This window comes from Helobdella robusta (assembly GCF_000326865.2).
Source record: "Helobdella robusta unplaced genomic scaffold HELROscaffold_1, whole genome shotgun sequence".
NCBI classification, from domain to species: Eukaryota; Metazoa; Annelida; class Clitellata; order Rhynchobdellida; family Glossiphoniidae; genus Helobdella; species Helobdella robusta.
In genome coordinates, this window is record NW_008703570.1 from 3,007,237 (window position 1) to 3,019,233 (window position 11,997).

Below are 11,997 nucleotides of genomic sequence, written 5' to 3' on the forward strand. Positions count from 1 at the left end.
AATAAACAACCAAGCAGACGAGAAGACCGAGCTTTCAAGGCTCTTAGAACTATAACAATAATTCTAGGCGCTTTCATATTATGTTGGACTCCTTGGCATGTTTTAGCTCTAATAATGGGCTTCTGTCCAGCGTGCATCAATAAATACCTCTACTCCATATCTTACTGGGTTTGTTACACGAACAGTCCTATAAACCCTTTTTGTTACGCTTTTGCCAATCAGCAGTTCAAAAAAACTTTTGTTCGCATTTTCAAATTGGATTGGCGACGTACGTAATCCTAAAAGATTTGTAGAATTTAATCATTTTAATATTAATTTTGTTTGCAATTTAACAATTGGTTCATTCGGATGATGTTTTTTTCTTAATAATCTTAAATTAGTTGCTTTTTTCATTACAAAATTTCAAGTTAAACGACGTTGATGCTAGTTTTTCAGCACATAGTTTGTGATTTAAAATATTTTTATACGATGAAAAAAATGTGATCTATTGACATATTTTATTTATAAACATTATCACTTGTCATTACAGTTTTTCAATCTAACTCAGTAAATTTACAAGAATTTACAAATGAACACTTACCGATAATTTTTTTTCATTAGTATTCAGCATTTTTTCACACTTGATGTATAACATTTTTCGGATTATAAATACTTTCTTTTTTCTTGATTCTTACATGATTCTTAAATAATAAAATGATTCTTACGGTTTAACTTTTTTATATCATTAGCAAATATAGATATTAGTTTTTATAGAAACTTGTATCATTGACAGCACGGATTATATTTTTTATCGTTAATTAATTCCATTGTCTTTATTTAACATTTTGTAAAAGTGATTTTTAAGCAGTTGAAAAAATCGATCGAATTGTTAAACTCAAATAATAATGTTTACATAATAAAACATTTTGGCATAAACCTTTTTTTATTAGCATTCATTTTTACTTAGTCATTGCCATTCATCAAAATATTTTCAAATGTACAATTTAAACATGGTTCGGAACTCTTGTCAAACCAACATGCTTCATTTTTAGCAATTTTTTCTAATTTAAACTAAAAAACTTTTAGCCTTTTAAATTCTATATCATTTTTTTCATATACCTGTTTCAAAAATGTCGTACAGAGAAACGGACACAGACAGATAGACACACGTGTATGAGTGTTAGTGTATGTGCTCGCGTGCGAGTGTGGTATGTGTATGTGTTTATGTGTGTGTTTGTGTCAAAACTTAATATTTATAAACCAAACAGATGGCATTCTAATGAAATAAAGTACATCTGAAAACGTATTTTTCAAAAAACATTTCATCAAAATATGCTTGAAAAAATGATGTGAAGGCAAATTGGAACATAACGGTATTTTGAACAATAAAAAACATCTACAATCATTAATTCTTTAAATTGTAATAACTTAACTTAAGGCATCCGACGTTGGTAAGGCATCGAATGAAAATTTCACGGACATATATTGATATTACATTGTACACACACATAACTTAGAAATGTTACTGGTTCCCAAAAGGGTTCCATTTAAGGTCTGTTGTTTATATTTATCAACGGCTTATGTACATTTCCGTCAATCTTTAAGATAATTTACATGCCGATGATACTTATCATATCTACTCATTCAAAAAATTCAACGATGACTAGGAATTATGATAATTATTGGCGAATCAAACTCAATTTGCAACTGGTTTCCAAACAACAAACTTGTGATTAATATTAAAAAATGTGTATAGTTCATTTCGGCCGTCCAATGTCTTTGGTCCACTAAATTTGCACATAAAAGGGCAAATTTTGGCTAAGTTTTTTGGATTAATTATCATATCATATTGACTCACTCAGTTGTTTTTAAAAAATCTTGATATGCTGGCATGTTCTAAATTATAAGATGTTCTTAATTATTCCACATTAATACAACTAAACCAAACGTTCATCTACTTGCATTAAAATTATTGTAAGATTATTTAGGTAAATATTCCCAAAGCTTACTTTACTTAAACAAATATATTTAGTTCAGAAATGTTTTATAAAATTGTTATTGCTCTTTGAAAAACTGTTCTTGTAGATAAGGATTTTATTGCAGTCTGTTTTTGATAATAAGAAATCTGTTTATGTTTAGACACAAGCCAGCACGAAGGCAGTCTGAGTGTGGTGGTCGTTCACTGCCTACCCAAGACCAGGTTATTGTCTGTCAGTATCTTATTTGGACGAAAAAGCTGCCATATTCAAAAACAGTACAGCTTTTTCCAAATAAAAAGAGATAAAAAATACTATAAAAATGCGTTAAACAAAGTTCTTTAAACCCATTTTGTTAGTACGCTGACGCGACTAACTGGATATCTAAATTGCAACCAAAACATCTCTGCAATAACACAGAAAAGAAGTGTGTCAAAACTCGCAGCATGGAACGTCCGCACACTGCTAGATAATAAACAACGTCATCTTAGATTAATAAACGTCATAAACGACGGCTGGCCATTATAGCACAAAAATTGCGCGTAGTGACATTGAGAACAAGAAGACGATCGTAAACCAGGGTGTTTAGGTTCAATTCATATATTTGATAAGTACTTAAGAAATAATTTAGATTGAGACTTATACATAAATTTGCAAATTTTAAAAATTATTCTATATTTTATAAGTAGCCAGTGCAAGAGAACAAGATATGGAGATATATGAGAAAAGAAAGGGGCACGAGCAACTAGACGAACAGCAGAGTTCAAAGCTTTACCTAAAAGATAGAGTGTAGGATCAGGAAGACCATAGTAGAGCGAGTTACAATAATTAATCCTAAATAAGACTAAGGAACTAACAAGGAGAAAAATAAGATCATCAAGAAAAAGCAAAAGTTTTTTATTCTACATAGATGAAAGTAAGAACTTCTAGCAATACTATTAATCTAAGATGAAAGAGACATACTAGAATCAAAGATAAAGCCTAGACTACGAAACTTTTGAGAAACATCAAGAGTTTTAGAGTCAGGTAAGATAATAGGAGGAATAGTAATAGAGTGTTTAGTTTAGATTTATTAAAACAAATTAATTCAAATTTAGAAGGATTAAGTTTAAGACACATCGAGTCAGACCAAGCGATTAACACGCGCACATCCTAACTAGAGAATAGTAGGCCCTGTTAAATGTTAAATGATTGACCTTTGCTTTAACGTATTTTTGTTTATTAGTGTTGCACGTTGTTTTAAAATCTTCTTGAGTTTTAATCTTTGTTCATTTATTGAAATTTTTTATCGTTAATTGTTAATTTTTTTCTGTTTAAATAATTTTATATTGTATTTATTTGTATATCTATGAAACAATTTGAAACAGCTATGAAACTTTTCAAAAACTCCTACTATCAACCAAGACTTTTTACAACACTTGTAAATAATTATACACAAAATGACATTCTGTTGGTTGAAGATATGTTCAGTTTTTGTAACCATAACAACGAAAAACGGATGATCTGTGAACTTTTTTTCAACTGCATCTGTACAAATTTGTTAAAAAATATTAATGACAGTTGAAATGTTAAAAATAAATTTATTAAAAATATAAATTAAATAAAGTTGAAATGTAGCAAAAAATATTTTCATTTTATATTTTTATTTCATAAATTTTTTATTAATAAAAAAATGAATTGTTAAAACAACTTTCTAGTTTTGTTTAAATAAAATAAAAAACAAAATTATATAACTGCACAGCATAACAAGACTTTTATGTGCGCAGCACAAAGGCCAACTAAGCAGCATGAGCGTTTAAAGGTTTCATGTCTATATGTTACGTCTCGACATTTATGGTTTTCGATTATGTGTGCTCGTGTTTGTGTGTGAAAATGTACTTGGTACTTGTGTCATTAATATGTGTGATATGCGTGAATATATTGTATGTTTTTCTAAGTTTACGTCAATGCCTGTGCATTTGTGTGTGATCACATGTGCGTGTTTCTTTTTGCACTTTGGCAATGTCTCGAAAAGGTAGCAGATCCTGTGTCTGTGTTTACGAAAATAGGCAAATTTAAAAGCAAGATATCGGTAAAAATTATTAATGATAATAATTTTAAACCTTGTCGAAACAGTTGGTAGGGACAGGTTGAACGTATAGTAGCACGCATTTGATGAATAATTAGAGTGGACGCTCTTCAAAGCAAAGATATTTATTCGTTTGTGTGTTTGCTTGTTAGTTTGTTTGTTTGTGTGTCCATGTGTTTTTTATTGCTTGCTCGTTAATATTTTTGTGTGTTTGCATATTTCCTTTGTATGTCATGCGTAATTTTATAAGATTTTAGTAGACACTGGCACGTAGAAGATTAGTTCAATCAATTGATGAAACTAATTTGGTTGGCAAGTTAGCTCAGACGATACAAATTCCCTATTTCATGTTTTAGTTCTAAATTCAAATATTGACTGCGCAAAACTAAATCAACCATGTGCGTGTGTGAAATGGTGCTTGCGCGTACATACAAAAAATGTATGTATGTGTGGTCTGATGCCTTTTTTTGAAATACAAAAGTTAATTATAAGTAGCAAACAGGTTGTAAGCAGCTCTAAGCTGCGTAATAGAAAAAAAATAATGGGAACAATCTTATATTTACGTTTAGCGTGATGGCGGCAAGTTTTCTCGGTGGTTTTGTAATTTGGGTGGTTTTTGTTTTTTTCTTTCTGAACAAGTTAGTTCCCTTCTTTTTCTATCAATTACAAAGTTCAGAGCTGATCTCAAGATCCATATGTTGCAAAATTCATTAAGGAGCGATGTTGAACATTGCGGAAATAGCGCTTTATAAAGTAATTGATTGATTGATTGACTGACTGACTGTGAACGATTGATTGATTAATTGATTGATTGGTTGGTTGGTTGTTTGGTTGGTTGGTTGGTTGACTGACTGATTGATTGATTGATTATAGTAGCTTATGTCCAATAACAAATCAATCAATTAATTAATCTACTAAATAAATGGTTGATTCCCGCTTCAATAAATATAGATTCAGTTTTCCCACTCTGGAAAAGAGATTTTTGGTATCTTCGGCACAAATCTGGAACGCTTTACCTTTTATAAATAATTTTGCAAAATGGATCGACAAATTTACAAGAAGCTTCTAACGCCTTATTTGTTGAACAATCTTGAGCAAAGCTAGCGCCTCCGAAGTTTTACAATATAATCACTATTCTCCTAGCACCATTCTCACTAAAGTAGCCACATGAATCATTGTCAACTAACATCATCATCATTAACGACAGAATTTTTTTTTCCTCAAAAAATTAAGTATTGCTGTTCCTTTACAATTTACATTTACATAATCACCAAGTTAGTACAATTATCATTATCTGACATCACACTACATAAAAAACCCCAATCATCTGCATCTCAATCATCATCCCAACTGCAATATTAACGTCGTCGTCATCATCACCACCATCAACAGACAACATGATAACCATCATCGGAAACATAATCATCACCAACAATCATCAGTACTATCAATCACAACAACATAATCAGCAAATTAGACGACGACATGAATATTACAAGAAGCAAACGCATCAACTCGTAAATGTTGAAAGAGACGGGCCAAATTGAATAACAAGTGCACGAGAGCGAATTAATGCTTGTTTGGTCTGCAAGGAGTTGAGCAACTGCACGTGCTAACGAACATAATTTCATAGAGAAAAAGTGCAACTAACGCTGTTGTTACGTATTTGAAATGAACAGATGGTGTTTTGGAACTGAAGTGAACAGGCAACTGGTGTGTGGCTGAACGAATAAATATGCTGCACCTTAATAAAATGTGGTTGATAGTGTTGCTACTTGCACGATCGTCAAGATATTCAATTTTCCGTTAGGTTCATTGGTGTCTTATAGATAAACACAATTGCTTCAAATACAGACTTATATAAACGTTTATTTCAATGCCAACAAACACAACGCAAAAAGGTAGTAGCAGCAGCAAAATGTCATGCATGAATGATTTATATTTTTTCAACAATATGCATTTACGATAATGAATATTAATCGTTTTATATCGATTCACATTTAATGTTGCAATATAAATTTCTACAGTAGTAACAATGTTATTTAATTTAGCTTTGACAATATTAACTGAGTGCAAAATTTCATTGGTAAATTTTTTTATCAATATTGAAGTTATTTCTGTAGTGAATATCCCTGAGTGTGAAGTTTCTTAGATTCTTCTTATGCACATTACAACAAAGATCTTATATATATTTATTAGATCATGTACGATTTTTTTATTATTAAAAAACTGAAATGTGAATACTTTTGAGAGGGCAAATAAAAACCGCAAACATCTCACGCATTTAATGAATAAAAAACAAATATTTATAAACATTATATCTATATATTTATAAATTTTTATAATTATAGGGTAAGAATTTCTGACCTGCCAGCCTGACATCGGTTATAATAAGCGCTTGCCAAAGAGAAATTATGGTTTACAGTATTGCCTACCGTTTTTAATGTTACTATTGTGTCATTTTTATATAAATATGTATATTTTTGTAAAATCTCGAAATGTATTTAAAAACTGTTGAAAAATGTTTGGCCTATTCAAATTGTTGAAACATCATAACGTTTGTTAACAATTTTCATTTGAGAATTGTTTAATATTTAGCTGTTGATCTGACAGGCGCATATTACAGTCATATCATGCGCGCGTATGTGTTTTAAATAACGTCTTTTTATGATTGTACTAACAATTGATTTGCCTTTATCCGTGGCGTTTATATGCAACATTGTGCAAGACGTTTGTTAATGTTAATCTTTATTTAACTAAATTTATACTCGAGTTCATTTTTGAAAATATTCGAAACGGTAGTACCACGCATAATTTGAGCAATACTTGCACAAATTTGTTTTGAGCATAATAATTTATATCTTCCCACAATTCCCAGCCACATGTGCAAGTTTACGTGCACAAACGATACGAGGTACATCAGCGTGGTTGGTTGTTCGATGTTAATCTTTTCTCTTCTTCTGACTTGTTTTGTTCTTTAATGTTTTTTTAGTTCTGTTTTCTCGTTCTGCTTGCAAGCTTTTTTATGGTTTAACGTTTTGTGTTCAATGGATTCTCATGTTTTTTGGCATTGGTCCACACATGCATAATATGTTGGGATTTTTGTCCTTTCTGTTTAGATTCAGAACTGGTCATTAACGACCAACACAGGCATCATACCAACGATTAAAGGCACTAATTGTAGATTTTAGCTTGATGAAACTAAAAGCTGTGTATTGTATTGCATGCTATAAAAACTTAATTAACGCTAGAAACAATAAATAAGGTACTATCAACCTCTTAATTTTGTTGTTTTTGTTGTAGTTGTGCTGTTATTGTTGTTGTTTTTGTTGTTGTTGAGTTTTAACGGCATGTTACAATCTCTTAATTTGAATAGCATAAGACCGGTGATATATTGAATTTATTGGTCCTTAGCGACCATCTTTGGCTGTTTTGATTTGAAGTTGTTTTGTTAAATTTCGCCATTTTAGACATCTTCGGAGAAGTTTATTTATTATAAAATAACTTTATTTTAAATTTAAATTAATATCTCATAATTTACTCTATAAATATTCTTATATATTTTTTATTTATTTTTATATAATTTATGTTCCGTATTGTATCGTTTTAACGGTTTTTTATTTTAAAAATATTCGTATTTAATTTTGAATTTTGAATTTTGTTTCTTTAATGTTGTTTTAATACTGATTTATTATTACAATTCATTTATTTTATTTTCTTTTATTCTGTTTAATAACAAAATCTTTTAATTCTTAAATATTAAAATTAGGAAGTTATTAAAAAACATTATTATTAATTTTATTTTATGTATTTTCATTTTCATAGTTTAAATTGTATGTATATTGCATTACATTAGTGTTTAATTATTTTTTAATTGTTCAATAGTAATATTTGCTTAAATATCCATGTATGTTCAATCGTGGTAATTTTATTATATTGGCTTATATTCTCATATAATTACTGTTTTTGATTTTAATGCATTATTATTTCTGGATTATTTTTAATTATTATACATTATACATTAACTTCAAATATTTTATATTGATTTATTCATTTTTATTTATTTGTTTGACTCATTTATTTATCATATATAATTTTATCGGTCATAACCCATCTCATATAGAAGTAGAAAAGTTGACAATAAGTAATGGCAACCTACCGTCCAAAACTTTTGCCAAGAAAACCATCGACAAACACATACCAAATCAAAAAACATGATAGTAACAAGTTGAATACACCCTTTACTGCGGCAACATGGAACGTTAGAACGCTGTACCAAACTGGAAAATTTGAAAATGTAAAACAAGAAATTAAAAGAATGAAGCTCAGTATTCTAGGTTTGAGCGAAACTCGGTGGAAGAAATCCGGTGTCATTACCTTTGAAGAAGGTAAATTTATGTACTCTGGAGAGGATTCAGAAGAACGAGGAGTAGGTGTAGATACTATTGAACAAAGAAATGTCTAAAAGTTTAGAGGGTTTCTTGACCGTGTTTCTTGGCGGTGTTTCTTGGCGGAGTTTTGTTAGTCAAAATACATGCAAAACCTTTCAACCTAACGTCTATTCAAATTTATGCGCTAACGTCTGAAAGCAGTGAAGAAGACCTTGATGCTTTTTACAGTGATCTTGATGATGCTCAAAAAGTGGTTATTATGACTTGAATGCAAAAGTTGACTCAGAAAAAATACATGACGTAGATGGTCCTCATGGGATAGGTGAAAGAAATGAAAGAGGAGAAACGTTGATTAAATGGTGTGTCACAAATGATCAAATTATTACCAACATCTTCTTTGACAATTGCCCAAGGAGAAAATATACTTAAAAGAGTCCCGGAGACTAGGTAAAAAATACGGTTGATTACATTGATTTCGAAATGCTGTTTTACAATGCAAAAGTTACCCTGGAGCTGATTGTTAGAGTGATCATAACCCAGCTGTTTGTATAATCAGGATAAAAATAAAAAAAATCAAGAGAGATGTGGCCTCAAAACGTAATTTTGAACTGGGTTTTGTCAGTCTGTCACAAAATGATGAGATCAAGGTCAAGTATAACTTTGAAGTATGGAATCGATTTCAGTAATTGACGAAAGACGTTAATAAATCTGAAAATGAAATATTTGGAGATGCCCTCACAGAATCAGCAAGGGAAGTAATACCTGTGAAGAAGCAAAAAATAGGTCAGAAAGGAATAACAGATGACATCGTATCTTTGATGGATGAACGAAGAAAAGTTAAAAGTTGCAATCCTGATAGTTACAAAAAGATGGACAAAGCAATCAAAAAAATGTGCTTAGAGGCAAAGAAGAAATGGTGAAATGACAAGTGCAAAATCATTGAAAAGATCAAAAACAATAATAAAAATGCAATGTATAAAAACATCAAAGAAATCACTGAAAAAAACGCTCGTACAGTTTCTGGATGCATAAAAGCTAAATTTGTTGAAGTAATCCTAGAGAAAAAAAAAGTATTTGAAAGATGGACTAAATACATTAACGATCTTTTTGATGATATCCGTGGTAAAAAAACCTTCTATTAAAAAAGACGTCGAAGGACCAAAGATGCTTAGATCTGAAGTTCGTGCCGCTCTTTCCAAAATGAAATCAAATAAAGCGCCAGGTCCAGATGAGATAGTTTTTGAAGAAACTAAATGCCTTGATGAGTTTGGCATTGAAAAAATGACAGAAATTTTGAATGAGATTTATAACAGCGGCATAATTTCTGAATACCTAAGGTTGTAAATGTGATATGGATATCAAAAAAAGAATAGCTAAAGCATAAGATGCATATTCTAAAATAAAAAAAACATCCTCATCAACTGTAAAACCAGAATATCAACAAAATTAAAACTGTTAGGATGGTACATTTTTCCTGTGCTAACTTACGGCTCTGAGTCCTGGACAATTTCTAAAGAAATGGAAAAAAAGATTAACGCTGCTGAGATGTGTGGTTTTGCCACATTTCAACTCTTACAAACTGTTAAAGATTGGGTTTTGTGAAGGTCGATGGTCGCCAATGTCCTGAAAGGATAAGGCGCGAGAAAGGAAAAAAAATATTGAATTTTTAATTTATGTTTGGCATATTTTTAAAAATCTGTTGCATATAAACATTTAAAAAATTTTAAGCCAGTGCGACAACACTGGAACCTGAACCGGCCACTGACCGGAACGACTCGGGCATTTAGTATTTGATTGGAATAAAATTAATAAATAAACCAATAAAAATATTTTATTTGAAATAATTTACTCAAGTAAACAAACTTTTCATCTACAAAACTTTCTGCTAACAGCTCAGTGCAGTCGATATATATTTCAATTAAACATTCCTTCTGCTCGCTTATGCACTCGCACTAAAAGTATGAACTTTGTCTTGTATTTTAAAACATTATTACAGACATGTGACTGACGAGGTGTTAAAAACTACAGTGTCGTGGTAGGCATCAGTCAAGCAACAACAAAAAATGTTGGGGCTAAATATTGATGGAACAAAAGTTTTTTGCTTTCTAAAAAATGATAAATCACATGTGTCTGCAGAACGTGAAAGTTATTGGTAGATGTTTGCGAAGCATCGGAATGTTGGAGCAGGTGTCCTTGAAATGTGAAATGTCGTCGCTGACAACTGACAAGAACGAGGTATTGCAGCATGGTTTGTTTGATCGATTTCATCCTGTCATCATACATATGATGAAATTGTTGTTACAAACTCTCACTATTGTATGTATTTCACCGCTGTGGAATGTTGATAAAAAAACATGCACGCATACATTCATATGATTACTACGGTTAGGGAATTACAATATTAAAAATTTGTATTTACATCATGGCGTTATTGTTATTATTAAAACTGGAGGAATTAGAATTTGGATATCTGTTTATTTGTTTTATAAATGGTTCTCAGTCCATTTATGCAATTTCAATAAAATGTTGGCAAGTCGTTTGCATGCATGTCTGAATTACACAACAGCCAATCAAAAGAAAAAATATTTTAAATTATAAGCAGCAACTTCTTTCCTTACATTACAACCTTGCTACTTATGAAGCCTATGAAACTAAAATCAGTCAATTGATTGATAACACAAACACGTAATAATGAATAAATAAAATAATTCAATAATTTAGTTTGATAATTTTGATACAAAAAAAGAAACAAGGTTGAGCTGCTCCACTTTATTCGTTCGAAACACCAAAGAAGCTATCGTTATTTTACGCAATGATGCAAGCTTTTTTTTGAAAGAAAGAGGCAACGTGACGATTGGATGCGGTTCTAATATGAAACTGTCCGATAATTTAAATTTTTGTGTGGATACAATGTTAGTTCGAGTCATTTAAATGTGATTAATTAATAAGTTGTGAATCATGCAATCAATACTCACAAGGCTCTCAAATGTCAGATCGTGGTCTAAGTTTCAGAATATTGTTACCAGGATTACGTTCTAACTTGTTTATATATTAATGAGTGAATGCACGGTTCACAAAGCATTTTACTGTACTTATTTTGAATATTTCCGTGCATTCGCTTAGCCCACTTAATTAATCAAATACTTTTATTTGTTGCTTTGTCGTATGCGGCAGTTGTACCCCTTTGTTCGTCATGCGTCCATCTTCCAGAACAGAAATGCTCCATAGTGAAATTCAATTATGATCGGTTCAGGGTTGCTAGTTGGTTGACTGGTTCCAGATCGTCATATGCGAAAAGATATCGTCAACATATCTGGCATAAGTTTTTTTTTTAATTCCAGATTGTCCCTAAACGTTTTGCTTGCAAGAAGTCCTGAAAAAATTTGCGAAAAGGACACTGAGTGGTGAGCATGTATAGCTAGCCTGTGGGGGCGTGGAAAAGTGCTTCAGTGGTGCAGGTTTGGAGAAAAGATTTGTGATGTGCTTTTGGTATTTTTAAGGGAATCATGAATGATAAGCACATGGGAACATTTGTAAACAAAGATTCGCCATCCCGAGAAGCTATATGATTTGATGGTTTTTT

At 31.0% G+C, this 11,997-nt stretch overlaps 2 protein-coding genes across 2 annotated transcripts; both read left to right on the forward strand.

The window, feature by feature from the left end:
• HELRODRAFT_62324 (hypothetical protein) lies at nucleotides 1-276 on the forward strand (the record flags this gene model as incomplete). Its single annotated transcript, XM_009010657.1, has 1 exon — nucleotides 1-276. A coding segment is annotated over one exon (276 nt), but the record flags the coding sequence as incomplete, so codon positions are not given.
• A 7,894-nt stretch (nucleotides 277-8,170) lies between these two features.
• Nucleotides 8,171-9,334, forward strand: HELRODRAFT_158648 (hypothetical protein; the record flags this gene model as incomplete). Its single annotated transcript, XM_009010658.1, has 2 exons — nucleotides 8,171-8,411; nucleotides 9,111-9,334. The coding sequence occupies 2 exons, from the start codon at nucleotides 8,171-8,173 to the stop codon at nucleotides 9,332-9,334; spliced, it is 465 nt and encodes a 154-aa protein (XP_009008906.1).
• Between the last annotated feature and the right edge of the window lie 2,663 nt (nucleotides 9,335-11,997).